This window comes from Cyclopterus lumpus, chromosome 15 (assembly GCF_009769545.1).
Source record: "Cyclopterus lumpus isolate fCycLum1 chromosome 15, fCycLum1.pri, whole genome shotgun sequence".
Lineage (NCBI taxonomy): Eukaryota > Metazoa > Chordata > Actinopteri > Perciformes > Cyclopteridae > Cyclopterus > Cyclopterus lumpus.
In genome coordinates this window covers 5,531,731-5,549,521 of record NC_046980.1, presented here as the reverse complement: position 1 = coordinate 5,549,521, position 17,791 = coordinate 5,531,731, and the positions used below count along the sequence as shown (strand labels likewise).

At 44.2% G+C, this 17,791-nt stretch overlaps 1 protein-coding gene across 3 annotated transcripts; it reads left to right on the top strand.

Moving 5' to 3' along the window:
• Positions 1–2,629: 2,629 nt before the first annotated feature.
• LOC117744168 (acylphosphatase-2-like) lies at positions 2,630–16,246 on the top strand. Of its 3 annotated transcripts, XM_034552309.1 has the most exons (5): positions 2,704–2,736; positions 10,092–10,151; positions 10,574–10,590; positions 12,379–12,488; positions 16,061–16,246. In XM_034552309.1, the coding sequence occupies exons 3-5, from the start codon at positions 10,588–10,590 to the stop codon at positions 16,173–16,175; spliced, it is 228 nt and encodes a 75-aa protein (XP_034408200.1). In that variant the 5' UTR covers positions 2,704–2,736; positions 10,092–10,151; positions 10,574–10,587; the 3' UTR covers positions 16,176–16,246. The 3 variants fall into 3 exon arrangements, with proteins under 3 accessions (XP_034408203.1, XP_034408200.1, XP_034408199.1); XM_034552312.1 differs by lacking the exon at positions 10,092–10,151 and having other exon boundaries at positions 2,630–2,736; XM_034552308.1 differs by lacking the exon at positions 2,704–2,736 and having other exon boundaries at positions 10,069–10,151.
• The last annotated feature ends 1,545 nt before the right edge of the window (positions 16,247–17,791 follow it).

The following is a 17,791-nucleotide window of genomic DNA, read 5'->3' as shown; positions in this document are numbered from 1 at the left end:
ATGGGTGAGAACTCAACGGGGCTCGATCCACCGGGTCCAGAATTCCTCAAAGTCCACAAGAGTCGGCTTCGTCCCCAGTTCTCCAGTCCAGTATACACGCTCACTCCCTCCAGAACAAATGCATCCACTCCCAAACTTTCCTTTTTAAACAAATCCGACCTTGCTTGTGCAGAAGTGTTTTAAATAACAAGGTTTTTTTTAAGTGAAGATGCACACAAATGATCCCGAGGAGAGAGTCCTCTTGTGTTTCGGTATCATCCGACGAGAACCTCCCGAGGCGACGTGGTTGTGACTCGACCCGTCCCAGAAGATGGAAGAAGGCGATGGTGAAATGAGAAATCATGTGAACATTCGTTTCTTTTTAATCTCACTAATCTTTCCCTCAACTTTAACCAATTCAACCGAACCTTTTCAACGGCTCAGTAGCGGATCAGAAAACCTTGTGATCTGAATCATTTCTGTAAACATTCATTCTTTGGGCAAATTCATGGTGTCTTGGCCCGTATGTGTGTGTTTTTTTTTTTTAAACATGCAGTTTATTTAGGATTTGAGACAGTTTTGGAGACGCTTGGCCCGCACACACAGACTTTGTGTGTGATACTGACTGAGCCACACAAATAAACCGGTTTGGATTGGGCTAAAGATTTGTTTGTATTAAAAGGATAAGCATCCTCAACCCCACTCTAACACACACACACACACACACACACACACAGGCATCCTGTGCCTTGTTTGGACTCTGAGGAGTCAGACACCAACTGACCGGACAAATGTTCTTTTGCTTTTTCTCTCAAACACTGCCGCTGGCCAACACTCAGCTGTGTGTGTGTGTGTGTGTGTGTGTGTGTGTGTGTGTGTGTGTGTGTGCGTGTGTTTTGACTGTGTGTGTCGGTTGTTGCCCACCCTCCAGGTCTGTGTGTATTGTAGCGGCCCACTGCTCCTGTGTCCTTTGATTAAGGTCAATTTGGTAACTAAAATTGGCAACACACACACACACACACACACACTTACATACAATTCTACTCATCCGTCCTAAATGAATGTGTGACATTTTCACTTTTGACAAAAGCAAATATTTAGAGATGATTTTTATGGATAATGGTTCCAATGTGTTAAAAAAAAAAAAAACGTGGAATAGCCCAACAATGTCCTCCTTCAAAGCTCACGAATGAGAACCTTATATCTTGTGTTTTTTTTTTTTTTAATGCTTACAGACTGGGAAAATGATAATTTGGTGTATTTTCCTGGAGTCTCATGTGGTTTCATGTCAACTGGTCTCTGGCCATGTCGCATGTTGGTCTTGATTCATTGAGTCACTTTTATGTGAAAGGCAAGTTGTCAAATGTTAAGAAGATGTAGTGAATAAGTGTATTTCTGACAATTGCAGGCCTTTTGGTTTAAACAATATAGACATTTACATATCAGAGAGAGTCTTTAATTTAACTCTACTATATTTTTCCAATCCCAGACACGGTGGGTTATTTTAAAGAATGTGTTTTTGTGTTTCCGAACCAGACAACACACTTAAAACTATATAAATAATATATATATATATATGGTTATCAAACTCTCAGCTCTCAAACCTCCAACATGGCCTACTAACATCACTAAATGTTTATGATAAAGACCCACGTGGCTAAATATAATGTGCGATATAGGCTATGAGTTGGTTAGTGACGATGAGGAATATGAACCCGATGACCGTAATATATCTCATATACGTTCTGAAATCTTAATGCATCTGAGACCGTACGCTGCTGCTGTCGAGTCAAATCGGATCAGCAAATCTTCACTGAATATTGTTTCACTTACAGTGTGTGTGTGTGTGTGTGTGTGTGTGTGTGTGTGTGTGTGTGTGCGTGTGTGTGCGTCTGCGTGTGTGCGCGCGCGTGTGTGTGTGTGTTTGTGTTGGATGACATTACTAAAAAGAGTCGACATGTTACACAGCAGTGGAGGCTTTAAACCCTGTAGCATCACACACACACACACACACACACAGCCTCTCAGCTTGGCTGTGTGCCCGTATGCATGACAAGACCTCTGGGACCCTCTAAACACACACATGTATACACACGCACACACATCACCACCCCCACCCACCCAAACTCGGCAGCCCGGCACCTAATAGCGCCCAACATCTTCCCCTGACGTGGCTGTGTGTGTGTGTGTGTGTGTGTGTGTGTGCGTGTGCATGTGTGTGTGTGTGCGGCTGCGGCAGAAAGAACACTGCGACCTAAAAACCCAGCTCACTGAGAGCGACTGCACGCCGAACAGAAGGCTCATCCAAGTGTAAACACACACAAACACACACACACACACACACAGTGAGGCACACACTGTAGTGTGTGAACACACACGCACACACACACACAAGGCACGTGGACACATTCACTTAGGCACACACACACACACACTTGGACACCCACAAACAGCAGATGCAGACCTACTGTATAAACTGTATAAAATATAGACACATTGGAATGCGGCCACACTCCTAACACAGCGCGCGTGCGTGCGTGTGTGCGTGCGCGCGCGCGCATGTCGAAGTTGACTGATACCAAAAGTGTCACTTTAAATATAATGTTATAACTTTTTTTTTTCCTAGCATCTTATTTTTCTTATTGTAGATATCGGATCATGTGTTGACAACCGCACCGCGTCTCCATGGCAACTGAGCAAACTCCATCCTGCCGACGAGGAAGGCTGTGAGATGCGGGTTGAAGGTTCCAGAAAAAAGTGAGTGAACCCTCGAATTATTCATAGCCGTTTGGCTTTCGTGTTTCCTGTTTTCACGAATACTTTGAGTCCACGTGCATTCATATTCTACGTGCACGTAACAGATACTCAGAGGACGTGGGAACATGGAACAACTCTTGTTCATGATGGGGGTGGGGGGGGGGGGGGGGGAGTCTCTGGGCGGAAATACATTTCAGAGTTTATGAAATGATTTTACATGAAGCGCACTTGTTCTGTCACTTGTTTGAGCCACAAAGCAGAAACACATCCTCTGTAGAGAGACTGCGCTGCTCTTTATGGACGGCCTCCAGGAAGTAGACACAGCCCTGCGAGCTGAGTTTGACACTCACACCAGCTCTGGCATTACCCCGTTAAGCTTTACAGTGTCGATATAAACATATAAGTGCTCTCGGGTTTGGTCCTTTTGAGTAAGCGGTCGGACATCAAACCGGTTTAAGCTCGTACGCCTGGACGAGACCGGCGAGACTGGGAATCGAACCCACCGCTGATGCGCTCCATCACCGCGGGGACGAGGTTTTTAGCTTTGAGCATTTGAGAATTTGTTTAATTGAAAGCTGCGATGGATGGAAACTAACTAGCAGATTAATCAATATTGAACAAATTAGTTAGTTCCTGCCCCCAATTTAGTTCAATCTTACTTGTAATGGAGTATTTATTACAGTGTGGTATTAGTACTTTTACTTAAGTAAAGGAGTACTCTCATCTGTGTGTGTGTTGCTTTAATCTCCCTTCATCTGACATTGAGGACTGACTTGACACATCTGCTGTAACAGTTAGGACTCTATTTGAAACACTGTGTGTGTGTGTGTGGGGGGGGGGGGGGGGGGGGGATCATATGCCCAGTGTTTATGAGTGTGTGTGTGTGGGGGAGGTGGTTGTTTGTGTGTATAGTAAATATTTTTACAGGAGCAATCATCTTGGCTTCATGTCAGAGTCCCCAGCTGTCGGCACAACACTGGCCCCCTGGCAGAGCGAGAGAGAGAGAGAGAGAGAGAGAGAGAGACCTCGGCCTTTGGCGTCTCTGGGGTGGTGAGGCAATACAGAAGGAAGGAAGGAACATTTGAACCTTTAAAAAAACCAAAAAGAGATTTAATTATTCATCTCCACGGCACATCTCGGGTTTTAGGGCCCCACTGAGGGAACAAATATCAAAGGTTGAAAAAATAAAAATAACTCCATAAAGTAAAAGTTTAAGCATTTAAGACATTTGGGGATTTTCTATCAATCATTTCAATATCCAAAGTCCTTTTGCAGTTTTAACATCTATTATTATCATCCTGAATACTAAAATATAATACTAGTTTATTTTCCAGATACGAGACGGACAACACTCTGTAAGGTAATTATGAACATAAACAGGGAGAAACAGCTCGGTCGTGTGTGTGTGTGTGTGTCTGTGTGTGTGTGTGTGTGTGTGTGTGTGTCTGTGTGTGTGTGTGTGTGTGTGTGTGTGTGTGTGCGCGTGTGTGTGTGCACCTATAAGTCTATTTTAGTCGCATTACATCCTGTCTGTATATGTTTCATGTTTCAGCTGTTCCTTTGATTTTATCCATGCTGACGATGTACAATGTTGCATGCGGGAATGCAGGTTTTGTGTGTGTGTGTGTGTGTGTGTGTGTGTGTGTGTGTGTGTGTGTGTGTGTGTGTGTGTGAGTGTGTGAGTGTGTGTGTGTGTGTGTGTCCTTCCTGGCTCTTGTTTGGAATCGGCCTCCTTCAGGATTCAGACTGACAAGCTAATAACTGAAGTCTGTCTCATTTTTTTTATGAATCTCTGAGTCTCTAACTGAGCTGCTGTGTGTACTGTACATCGACTAGTTACCATACATACTAGAAATATACCTCACCTTCAAAATCAAAGGCAAATAGTTATGCGATATGTTGCCATTTTACATCAGCGTCTGCCATGTCTCATTCAAATATAATGCATTCATATACAGCATTTGTCAAATGTGTATTAATTACGTTTGAGGTCTTGCGATCAGCTACTTACATTATTTGCCACAATCGATCATGCTTTCGCTTCGTTGGTCTGAAAGCTGATCATAAATATGAAACGCAGCGTTTGGCGACATGATTGATACAAATGTATATTTTGGAATAATTAGCTTGTTACACAACAAGAAGCCCAAACTGGACTGTGTGTGTGTAACGAACCAAACTGGTCTCCATAGTGACTGTGTTTTTGGATGAAGAAATATTGCAGCATCAGACATCTGGCGTTATGTTACATTGTTATGAGTGCACAATGAAACGCATTCTGTCCATTATCACCGTGACCAGCTGATCCCAGAGCTGTGCGGCCCAATGCTGAGTCAGAGAAGGAGAGAACGCCTCTCATTGTCAAACTGAGCAGATGTTTACTGACACAATCTCCATCTCCACAATAACGTGCAGTGTATGCATACATTTGCAGGTTCAATTCATTTTATTTTGTATAGCCCAAAATCACAAATTACAAAATTTGCTTTACAATCTGTACACATACGACATCCCTGACCCAGGACCTCACATTGGATTCAGGAAAAACTCCCCAAAAATAACCTTTCACATGGAAAAAAAGGGAAGAAACCTTCAGGAGAGCAACAGAGGAGGATCCCTCTCCCCGGATGGACAGAAGCAATAGATGGATTAGCGTTACAGAGTTACATAAACATTCAATGAATATGACAGAAGTTATTCATATAATGAGTAGTAGGCATGGACCACGATCCATATTTCCACAATCCATGAAACAGAAGGAGGAAGAGAGGAGAGGGGTGGGGTCATCATCAGGGCCAAGGCAGGAGGCAGGAGGCAGGAGGCCGGCCCACCAGGCAGGAGCCATCGCAAAGGAGGCAGGGCCATTGGGAAGGAGGCCAGGTCCAGGCCAGGGGGCTGGATGCAGGAAGCAGGGGCAAGGAGAAAAGAAAAATACAGTCCTTGAGATTTGCTTCACGTAACAGTTAAAGGACAAAGTCCCGATCAAAGATAACGCCGAGATTCTTTATGGTGGTGTTGGATGCCAGGGCAATGAATATTAAAATCTCCTACAATAATAACCTTATCAGTCTTAAGATAGATACTCTGAAAATTCAGATAGAAATTCTGAATATGGACCTGGTGGCCGGTACAGTATAACAAATAGAATTGGCTGTAATGTTTTCCAGGTTGGATGTGAAAGACTAAGAACAAGGCTTTCAAATGAGTTGTAGTTTAGTTTAGGTTTAGGATTCATTAATAGGCTTGAGTCAAAGATGGCTGCTGCTCCACCTCCTTGGCCGGTGCCTCGAGGAAGGTGAGTATTAATATGACTTGGAGGAGTTGATTCATTTAGACACATATTCTTCATGACTCAGCATGTTTCAGTAAGACAGAATAAATCAATGTGATTGTCTGATATTAAATCATTTACTAATACAGCTTTAGATGACAGAGATCTAATATTCAGGAGTCCACATTTAAATTGAGTATTTTTTACATTTAAAGTTATTTTGTATGACCCACCCTGGTTACTTTTGATTTAGTGAATTGAAAGGGGCCGTGGGACAGACACAGTCTCTGTGGAGTTATGTATAACTATTAGTAACTGCTTGAATGGAAGTGCAGAGAAGGATGCTTCTGCTTCCCGATGTGAACTCTGGGTGTCCTGTGCATTATATGTGAGCGCAGCTGGAACCGAAGCCCAAACGTGAGCCGCGTGTTAGACGTGCAGCCCCTGTAGCTCCTGGTGTTTGTTTTGACACTCACACAGATTAGACCACTCTTACATTACTGTGTGTGTGTGTGTGTGTGTGTGTGTGTTGGGAAGGGTGTTGGAGCATGTGTGTGTTTGCCCTAATTGTTGAATGTTCTCTGTTTGTGTGTGTGTGTGTGTGTGTGTGTGTGGAGATTAGAGTGTGTTCTGTGGTATTAAAGGGCTTAAAGAGAGACGTGATGGTCTGGTCACCGGGTATTTTTCCTAGATGTTCTGTGCGCGCACACACACACACACACACACGTCTTTCCCTTGATTTCCGCTCATATTTTCACACACTAACACAGTAACATTGTGGGTCGTTCACACACTCCTCACTGATACAGATCAACACATTGTCGACCTGAACCATGAGACAGAGGCCACCAGACTAAACCTAAATCTTATCCCTGAAAATAAATGTGAACTTGAAAATGTTCGGACTGCATTTATTTTTTAAATAAATATGTCTGTGTGTGTGTGTGTGTGTGTGCTTTTGCGTGTGAGTGTTTGTGTGTGTGTGTGTGTGTGTGTGTGTGTGTGTGTGTGTGTGTGTGTGTGTGTTCGCGCATGCGTGTGTGTAGGCGCTGCTGAATTCAATGAGGTTTGACTGACATCTAGTGGACACCTATGAATATATTTATAACAAGTTCATATTTCTATGAACACATCTCACTCACTTCATTACTGAGATCTGTGGGTTATTCGACTATTAGACACCTTTAACCTTTGACCTTTCATGGTCCAGCAGCCTAAATCTGGCAATAGTTAGATACACCAAACTCACACCTTCTATGATAAACTGTCATCTTCCTCTCTCTCACTTAATGTTCTGGTTCCCTTCCTCTCTCTCTCTTAATGTTGAGGTTCCCTTCCTCTCTCTCACTTAATGTTGTGGTTCCCTTCCTCTCTCTCTCTTAATGTTGAGGTTCCCTTCCCCTCTCTCTCTTAATGTTGTGGTTCCCTTCCTCTCACACACTTAATGTTGTGGTTCCCTTCCCCTCTCTCTCTTAATGTTGTGGTTCCCTTCCTCTCTCTCTCTTAATGTTGTGGTTCCCTTCCTCTCACTCACTTAATGTTGTGGTTCCCTTCCTCTCTCTCTCTTAATGTTGTGGTTCCCTTCCTCTCTCTCTCTTAATGTTGTGGTTCTCTTCCTCTCTCCCTCTTAATGTTGTGGTTCTCTTCCTCTCTCCCTCTTAATGTTGTGGTTCCCTTCCTCTCACTCCCTTAATGTTGAGGTCCTCTTCCTCTCTCCCTCTTAATGTTGTGGTTCCCTTCCTCTCTCTCTCTTAATGTTGAGGTTCTCTTCCTCTCTCCCTCTTAATGTTGTGGTTCCCTTCCTCTCTCTCTCTTAATGTTATGGTTCCCTTCCTCTCTTTCACTTAATGTTGTGGTTCCCTTCCTTTCACACACTTAATGTTGTGGTTCCCTTCCTCTCTCTCTCTCTTAATGTTCTGGTTCCCTTCCTCTCTCTCACTTAATGTTGTGGTTCTCTTCCTCTCTCCCTCTTAATGTTGTGGTTCCCTTCCTCTCTCTCACTTAATGTTGTGGTTCCCTTCCTCTCACTCCCTTAATGTTGAGGTTCTCTTCCTCTCTCCCTCTTAATGTTGTGGTTCCCTTCCTCTCTCTCTCTTAATGTTGTGGTTCTCTTCCTCTCTCCCTCTTAATGTTGTGGTTCCCTTCCTCTCTCTCTCTTAATGTTGAGGTTCTCTTCCTCTCTCCCTCTTAATGTTGTGGTTCCCTTCCTCTCTCTCTCTTAATGTTGAGGTTCTCTTCCTCTCTCCCTCATAATGTTGTGGTTCCCTTCCTCTCTCTCTTAATGTTGTGGTTCCCTTCCTCTCTTTCACTTAATGTTGTGGTTCCCTTCCTCTCTCTCTCTTAATGTTCTGGTTCCCTTCCTCTCTCTCACTTAATGTTGTGGTTCTCTTCCTCTCTCCCTCTTAATGTTGTGGTTCCCTTCCTCTCTCTCACTTAATGTTGTGGTTCTCTTCCTCTCTCTCTTAATGTTGTGGTTCTCTTCCTCTCTCCCTCTTAATGTTGTGGTTCCCTTCCTCTCACACATTTAATGTTGTGGTTCCCTTCCTCACACATTTAATGTTGTGGTTCCCTTCCTCTCTCTCTCTTAATGTTGAGGTTCCCTTCCTCTCACTCACTTAATGTTGTGGTTCCCTTCCTCTCTCTCACTTAATGTTGTGGTTCCCTTCCTCTCACACATTTAATGTTGTGGTTCTCTTCCTCTCTCCCTCTTAATGTTGTGGTTCCCTTCCTCTCACACATTTAATGTTGTGGTTCCCTTCCTCTCTCTCACTTAATGTTGTGGTTCCCTTCCTCTCACTCACTTAATCTTGTGGTCCCTTCCTCTCTCTCACTTAATGTTGTGGTTCCCTTCCTCTCACTCACTTAATATTGTGGTCCCTTCCTCTCTCTCACTTAATGTTGTGGTTCCCTTCCTCTCACACATTTAATGTTGTGGTTCCCTTCCTCACACATTTAATGTTGTGGTTCCCTTCCTCTCTCTCTCTTAATGTTGAGGTTCCCTTCCTCTCACTCACTTAATGTTGTGGTTCCCTTCCTCTCTCTCACTTAATGTTGTGGTTCCCTTCCTCTCTCTCACTTAATGTTGTGGTTCCCTTCCTCTCACACATTTAATGTTGTGGTTCTCTTCCTCTCTCCCTCTTAATGTTGTGGTTCCCTTCCTCTCACACATTTAATGTTGTGGTTCCCTTCCTCTCTCTCACTTAATGTTGTGGTTCCCTTCCTCTCACTCACTTAATCTTGTGGTCCCTTCCTCTCTCTCACTTAATGTTGTGGTTCCCTTCCTCTCACTCACTTAATCTATAGTTCCATTCCTCTCACTCACTTAATGTTGTGGTTCCCTTCCTCTCACACATTTAATGTTGAGGTTCCCTTCCTCTCACTCCCTTAATATTGAGGTTCTCTTCCTCTCTCCCTCTTAATGTTGTGGTTCCCTTCCTCTCTCTCACTTAATGTTATGGTTCCCTTCCTCTCTCTCTTAATGTTGTGGTTCCCTTCCTCTCACACATTTAATGTTGTGGTTCCCTTCCTCTCACACATTTAATGTTGTGGTTCCCTTCCTCTCTCTCTCTTAATGTTGTGGTTCCCTTCCTCTCACACATTTAATGTTGTGGTTCCCTTCCTCTCTCTCTCTCACATCTCATCAATGACCATGTTGCCCTGTAACTATACCGAATGTCTAAATAAGCAACAGTTTGCTTATAATATTCAACATACCATGATGATATGTCAGTGTTCTGTATACAGGGCCCAAAACATACACATATTGGTAAGTGTGTGTTGTTGTAGCCTTTGACCTAAAGCAGACTCCACTGCTTCCAACTGGAGTCTGATTCCCAGCCGGTTCCACACCTTTAAAACCCAACGCATCACATCTGGTTCAGGACCGGCTCATGAATGTTGTTTGTAGTTGTTGTAGTTTTAATGGACTACAGATACCATCTGCACAGACTGGGCGATTTTCCTTTAACGAGTCAGGAGGAAGACGAGACCATGTTGGTGCAGAGAGAGAGAGAGAGAGAGAGAGAGAGAGAGGTTCCACCCCGTTCTCTAACAAACCCTTCCTCTCCTCTCTGGATGTCTGAAGGTAAACCAGCAGGAACCAAACTGGTTTCGGTGGACTTTGAGATCTCCGGTCACGTTCAGGGTCCGTATGTTTAACTCTCCTCTTCTCCTCTTCTCCTCTTCTCCTCTTCTCCTCTTCTCCTCCTTCTCTTTTCTGCTTTGCTCTCTGAGCCGAGGCTGTAAACTGATCTGCCGCGGCTTAATTTAGGACCGAGCACAGCTCTGCTCAGGGTTATTATTATTATTGTTGTTGTTGTTGCTGTTATTAGTATTATTATTATTATTATTATTATTATTATTATTATTATTATTGTGGTAGTATTAGTTTACCAGAAGAGCTAGTGAGCTGGGGTTAGGGTTAGCTAGCTGTTGGTCAGTGGAAATAGGAAAAGTTACAATATTTATCAGAAAGTTACACATAAACTAATACATTAATTTTATTAACAGGCTGTTATTTTCTGCTATACTAAAGACATTCTCTCTCTCTCTCTCTCTCTCTGACAGGAGTGTGTTTCAGAATGGTGAGTTTCTCTGTTTTCTCCCGTCACCACCTGCTGTTTGCTGTGCCAACCACTTTACCACCAAAGCTACACTTCAGTTCACTGACCCCCTTTCTTCCACTTAACAACCTGTAACCTGAGGTGCCCAATACCCTTAAGCTTTAAAAACCTCACATATGAGGCGCTTCCTTGTGTTTGCACAGCGTTTTAATATCTACGATGACGTGTTTGTGTTCTGTTTGGTGGCGAGTGGACCAGGAAGTTGTGGGACAAGGATTTTCTTTCACAACTATGCTGGATGGACAGCCCTGCTGGGCCGACACAGCACCACTCCATGAAGTATTAGCATCAAAATATACTTAAAGTACCCAAAGTAAAAGTACTCATTAAGCAGAATGGCCCATTTCAGAACGATTGTATATTATTGTAATATAATTATTGACACATTAATGGGTTTATCACTTCAATTATAGCCGGTACGTAATATACTGCTGGGAATTTAATCTATAATAATACATTTATCAAGTTATCAAAGAAATGTAGTGGAGTAAAAATGAATGCATAATGCTGCAGCCCGTTTGTCTTGTAGCTGCAGCCCGTCTGCCTTAATGCTGCAGCCCGTCTGCCTTGTAGCTGCAGCCGGTCTGCCTTAATGGTGCAGCCCATCTGCCTTAATGCTGCAGCCCATCTGCCTTAATGCTGCAGCCCGTCTGCCTTAATGCTGCAGCCCATCTGCCTTAATGCTGCAGCCCGTCTGCCTTAATGCTGCAGCCCATCTGCCTTAATGCTGCAGCCGGTCTGCCTTAATGCTGGAGCCCGTCTGTCTTAATGCTGCAGCCCATCTGCCTTAATGCTGCAGCCCGTCTGCCTTAATGCTGCAGCCTGTCTGCCTTAATGCTGCAGCCCATCTGCCTTAATGCTGCAACCCGTCTGTCTTGTAGCTGCAGCCCATCTGCCTTAATGCTGCAACCCGTCTGTCTTGTAGCTGCAGCCCGTCTGCCTTACTGCTGCAGCCCATCTGCCTTAATGCTGCAGCCCATCTGCCTTAATGCTGCAACCCGTCTGTCTTGTAGCTGCAGCCCGTCTGCCTTACTGCTGCAGCCCATCTGCCTTAATGCTGCAGCCCGTCTGCCTTAATGCTGCAGCCCATCTGCCTTAATGCTGCAGCCGGTCTGCCTTAATGCTGGAGCCCGTCTGTCTTAATGCTGCAGCCCATCTGCCTTAATGCTGCAGCCCGTCTGCCTTAATGCTGCAGCCCATCTGCCTTAATGCTGCAGCCCATCTGCCTTAATGTTGCAACCCGTCTGTCTTGTAGCTGCAGCCCGTCTGTCTTGTAGCTGCAGCCGGTCTGCCTTAATGCTGCAGCCCGTCTGTCTTGTAGCTGCAGCCCATCTGTCTTAATGTTGCAACCCGTCTGTCTTGTAGCTGCAGCCCGTCTGTCTTGTAGCTGCAGCCCGTCTGTCTTGTAGCTGCAGCCGGTCTGCCTTAATGCTGCAGCCCGTCTGTCTTGTAGCTGCAGCCCATCTGTCTTAATGTTGCAACCCGTCTGTCTTGTAGCTGCAGCCCGTCTGTCTTGTAGCTGCAGCCCGTCTGCCTTGTAGCTGCAGCCCGTCTGCCTTGTAGCTGCAGCCCGTCTGCCTTGTAGCTGCAGCCCGTCTGCCTTAATGCTGCAGCCCGTCTGCCTTATCCCCCCCCCCAATAGACTAGACTAGTGTGCTGCTTCCTGTTGGATGGTGCAGGTTCAGTGACTTGTTGTTGTTGCCATTAAGTATGAACAACATTAACCCCTTCCTCCCCCCATGCTTGCAGTACACAGAGAAGAAGGGTCTGCAGCTCGGTCTGGTCGGCTGGGTAAGGAACACCTACCACGGGACGGTGGAGGGGCAGGTCCAGGGTCCTGCTACCATGGTGGAGGACATGTGAGTACAACGTTATGATGCAACACAATGACGGCATGTCTGTTTATCCTGTTTAGATCTTACCTTCAGAGGAACGAACAACTTGGATACAATTCTAAAAAATATACACACTGTCTCGCTGACTGCAGAACTTGTAATTTATATCTGTATATATATATATATATATATATATATATATATATATATATATATTGTTTCTCATCTTGTAAACAATAAACATAATGTAACAATATTTACAAGACAGAACAACAGACAACAAACACAAGTCCATTATAATGATCGATCAATAAATAAGACATATTTTGTTTATATATAGAATTATTGTTATTTTGTCTGGCATTTATTATATTTTTTGTTTATTTAGTGTAGATGAAACTTGTACCTTATGTGTGGTTTGGCGTATGTGTGTGTTAATTGTTGATTGTTTTGTGTCTTAAGATTTTTTAATTTTTTAATTGCTGCTCTATTATTCATATATCTACTTTTTTGTTTCTTTCTTTCTTGAAATGTTGGTTAACTTCCATGTTTTTGTGTCTGAGGACCGCCGTGAAAACGAGATGGTGCATCTCATTCAATTCAAATATCTGATTTCATCCACCGGGGGGCGCTCTTTACCTTCACAAACAGTCCCGTCTGCGCTGCGGCTCAGATGACGTCACACAGAGAGCCGCAGTCTGCGCAGGCTTCTCTCCTGTTTCACTTTAAGTGTGTCGCGGTTTTATTCATTCATTACAACACGAGACTTCCTAGGTCTTGTAAAGTATTCATGAGGAAGGATTTTTTATTTATTTTTTTCATATTTTTTTGGGTCTTCCTTTTTCAATGTCGGATTGAATCCGTGTTTTCTCCTTTTGGTTTCGTTCTCATCTCTTTGTTCTTATATTTGAGGGTATTTGGACAATGTTCAAGGGTAAACCCCGTCCACCTGGCACCACCAGGGAGACAAAACCAACACTCCTTTGCTTCAGTTCATTGGAGTGAGGAAAACAGCTGCACTAAACCATGAAGAATAACATCTGTCTTTTTTTTGTAGAAGCACACAACACTGTGATATGAAGCAGTGTTTTACAGTTTTAATTGTTTTATTATATTTTGAACTAGAATCCATGAACATAAATGAGAGTTTGATATAGTAATATAAGAAAAACACAAACTGATTAACACTCGCTTTCATTGAAGATATAAAAACCTACTCACACACACACTCACACACACACACACTCACACACACACACACACACACACACAGACAGACACACCCACACTACTATTTCCTTCCATTCTGTCAGAGATCTTTTCCGTGTTAACACGCTCGAGTCACACGTTCTTCCTGTCGACTCTCACTTTCACCGCGACCTCACTTCCTGCAGGGCCTGGGAGACAGGAAGCAGCTGTTCCCCTGGGCGGAGAAAGGGAGGAAGTATAAGTGAGGGAGGGGTGAAATAATAACACTATAGGTGGAGACAGGAGAGATGGAAGGAAAGAGGGAGGAGAGAGGGTGTTAAGGAGAGAATGAAGCAAGGAGATAAACAAGGAGTGTAAGAAATGGGAAGAAAGGATGGCGAGAAAGAGGATGAGAGTGAGAGTTGAAGGTTGGAGGTAAACAAGTGGGTGGTTGCCACTTTTTCCTCTGAGAAAAAGAAAACTCCCAGAGAGCCGAGCAGCTTAACAACCTGAAGAAAGGAAGCTGGAGGGGTGCAGGGAAAGAAAGAGAGGCGGATAAAAACAAAATTCTTACCTAATTTGGAATTTGCTGGCGCGAAACCAAAGTCGACGTGTATTAAAATCTGTACAGGATGCAACACCCTCATGTCCTTGGACCCTTGCTTTGGTTCAGGAAAATAAATCCGAAAAAAATGAGAGGCTGAAAAGAGGAGGGATCCATCGCCGCTTGGACATGCAAAAGATATGATCATTTTATTATGTTGGTTATTCTGAACATAATAAAGTTACAGTTGAGGAAATGATAAGAATTATACTCAGAAACAACATTGAAGGATTAAGGAGAATGAAGTGAATGAGTTTTGTTTTCCCCCCCCCCACACACTCATTTTAGAATGAGGAAAAACTCATTTTGAGGAAGATTGTTTACGCCTGACATATTGGGGGCGGTGTAGGACTTTTGAGCCCAATTTGAGCCGTTATATTTTAGTGATAGCGGAGATAAGACACGATGTGATGGTGAGAGAGAGTAGCATGTGGGATTCCCCCGACTGGATTGGGTTCATGGACGCCCCGGACGCCTGAAACATCAACAACCTTGACAGATGACGCATTTTGAGCTGTTGTGTTGTAAACTGCAGTCAGCTTGCTTATTGTTATGGAGAACGCTGAGAAAGAGAAGAACAGCCTTCTCTTTCTGGTCAACAGTTCATATGTTGGCTATTTAAAAAGGACAAAGTTACGTGCAATGTGAGCCTCTGTGTCTGAAAAAGGTATGTACAGTATATGTGTCTTAAATTTGCATTCTTTCTCATTTCCAGCAGGGGGCGACTCCTCTGAAGTCAACGAGAAAAGAAAATAACTCTACTCTTACTTGATTTATTCCCTCAGGAAACATTGCAAACATGAGTTTATGGTCTCAATCTCCAGTTTCAAGTCTTCTTCGATACAGCATGATGTTCATTTTGTAAATTATGTTCCCATTGAGAGTCAAATAGACCATGAGGGTGCAGAAGGCTCCACCTTCTCGGTTCGTCATTCACAAGGAAAAACAGAGTAGACAAAACAAAACAAAAACAAGACGTCAGTCACGATAAACTGGTATTATCCTCGGCAATGTATTGCCAATGAGGGGTCCTCACAAGTGTAGAAGTACGAGTGTGTGTGTGTGTGTGGATCAAAGGGATCAGTGTGTTGTTTTAGAGAAAAATGGCAGCAGATTACAAACCATCAAACATTTAGCTCCTGGATACTTAACACTAGAGAAGTGTGCACATGTGTGTGTGTGTGTGTGTGTGTGTGTGTGTGTGTGTGTTCAGTAGAGTAGTGGGTCACAGAGCAGATTGGTCAGCTATAGATGGAGAAGTTTTTTTTACCAAAAAAGAAAGTAGGACAGCTCATCTCCCTTCTTTCTTGCTCTCTCTCTCTCTCTCTCTCTCTCTCTCTCTCTCTCTCTCTCTCTCTCTGGCGTGAGTCAGTGTGTCTACGTGGACGTGACCCTGATCCCTTGAAATCTCCTTTAATCTACACACACACACACACACACACACCATCAGAAGCATCACAACCATCAGTGCTCCGTCCCGCTGCAGAACACTCGATTCTCAGGGTTAATTATAGCTGCAGGAATGTTTGTATTTTTTCCCATCATGCCCCTGGTTGTCCAAACAGCGGCTTGACCCCCTCAGCGGCTGGTTGTGGACGTTTCTTTTTGTTTTTGTCCACATGTTTGTCCCACGATGACGTCGCTCTGTCTGTCCAACATCTTGTTCCACTGCGTTTCCCCCGATTACACTATTCCCACCCTAATGATGGCTTTCCTCACATGAAAGTCATCAGAAGAAGAAGTCTTTATTCTACCCGTCTCATTGTGTTCAACAGATGTGTGTCTCTCTCCGTGTCCTCCACAGGAAGGTGTGGTTGAGTAAAGAAGGAAGTCCAACCAGTCGGATCACCAGAGCCTCCTTCGCCGACCAGAGAACCATCGACACGCTGGAGCTCTCCGGCTTCAAGACCCGCTTCTGATCAACGAATCAAACGTACCCCAAAGACCTCCTCTTCTCCTCGAGATGAGACCCTGAGTGCCCACTTATGATTAAAATGAGCCTCTAAACGATTGTGATCCAGATCAGTGTGGAGTCCTTCTTCGGGTCTGTGAGCAGCGGGTCGCTGGTTTCCATTAAATCCCCCACTGGGTGTCTGTACGTGGTGTGTCACTGTAGGATGTAAACAAACACGGCCGCGTTGTTACACAACTGGAAGTCACGTGACGCGATTAGGCCTACCTGATCCAATTAAATCACAGCCAGGGAATCCGTGATCGGCTGGCAGCAACCACACAAACCCTGACACAGCAGGAACAGAGCTGTGTGAGTGTGTGTGTGTGTGTGTGTGTGTGTGTGTGTGTGTGCGTGTGTGTGAGTGATCCTATATCTGCTCTTAAATCAATTTTTTTTAAACTTGCTAAAGATAAACATTTTGCGTGTGTCATTGCTCAGATACCAACTCTCCCTGGATACACTGTTAGTGGCCGCTGCGTCGTCATGCCAACCACCCTGAGACATTACTCACACACACACACACACACAATCGGGACAAGGAGGAGGTGTTAGTTGTTGGTGTGTGTTTGAATAAGATCTTAATGTAATGACATACTTACATAACATGCTGGAGCACTAACGCTCCATCTGTTATCATGAAAACGCCACGACACACACGCACTGTGTGTGTGTGTGTGTGTGTGTGTGTGTGTGTGTGTGTGTGTGTGTGTGTGTGTGTGTGTGACCCTCTTTTACTGCTTTAACAAAACAAAAAAAGCAGTTTCTTTGACACCTCGTACCAGAGAGACAAATTAGTTTCAACTCCGGAAACTCTGAAAACAGGAACAGGCCGAAGTTTTAGTCAACAAAAAAACTAAAATCCATTTTCAATCAATGTTTCTCGCTTGGATTGGATTACAATACATATGTGGAAGTGCCTCTTGCCACAATTGCATGCTGGAGGCGTGTTAACGTTACCAGGGTCACCTGGGTCGTTTTCATATAAAAAAATGTTTTAGTTTACCCATTAAAAAGGTTGTTTGTTTATTTAACCAAGAGGTTTGTGGTACTCTCCAGGTGTCACGTTCACATTTACATTCCCTTCCCAAGCCACATGCCGCACAGGCCTGCTTTTTGTCCATAAACGCACCCAAATACAAACCCCATAATCCTCCACAGCCCTTCTCACACTTTCCGTTCAATGCAAAAATCTGGTGCACATAATTCACCGAGCAGCGATAATACAGCCGCCCCCTCACGAGAGAAAGAACGAGGGAGAGAGAGGAGGAGAGAGGGCCCACCCCGCACACTTAAATCGCCGTGGAAAAGCTGGGGAAAAAAATCCACCGGGCCTCGACCTCTTCTTCCTCCTCCTCCTCCTCCTCCTCTTCCTCCGCCTCCACCAAACAACCAGTTTGGCATCCCGTAGTGGTCTCCATGGAAACGCCACTCTGTCTGGAAGTGTTTGTGAGAGAGATACAGAAAGACGAGAGAAGTTGATCCCTACTCGTTTCTCCAATCTTCTTTTCTTCTCATTTACTCTGATGTGTCCTCTCCTCCTCCCTCCCTCAACCTTTTCTTTCATTCTCTCCTCTCTAAACT

Excerpts from the sequence above, each read along its gene's own strand:
- LOC117744168 (XM_034552308.1), top strand. The coding sequence starts at position 10,082 with ATGTCTGAAGGTAAACCAGCAGGAACCAAACTGGTTTCGGTGGACTTT. Across the intron at positions 12,489-16,060 it reads GCTACCATGGTGGAGGACAT|GAAGGTGTGGTTGAGTAAAG; the intron begins GTGAGTACAACG and ends TGTCCTCCACAG.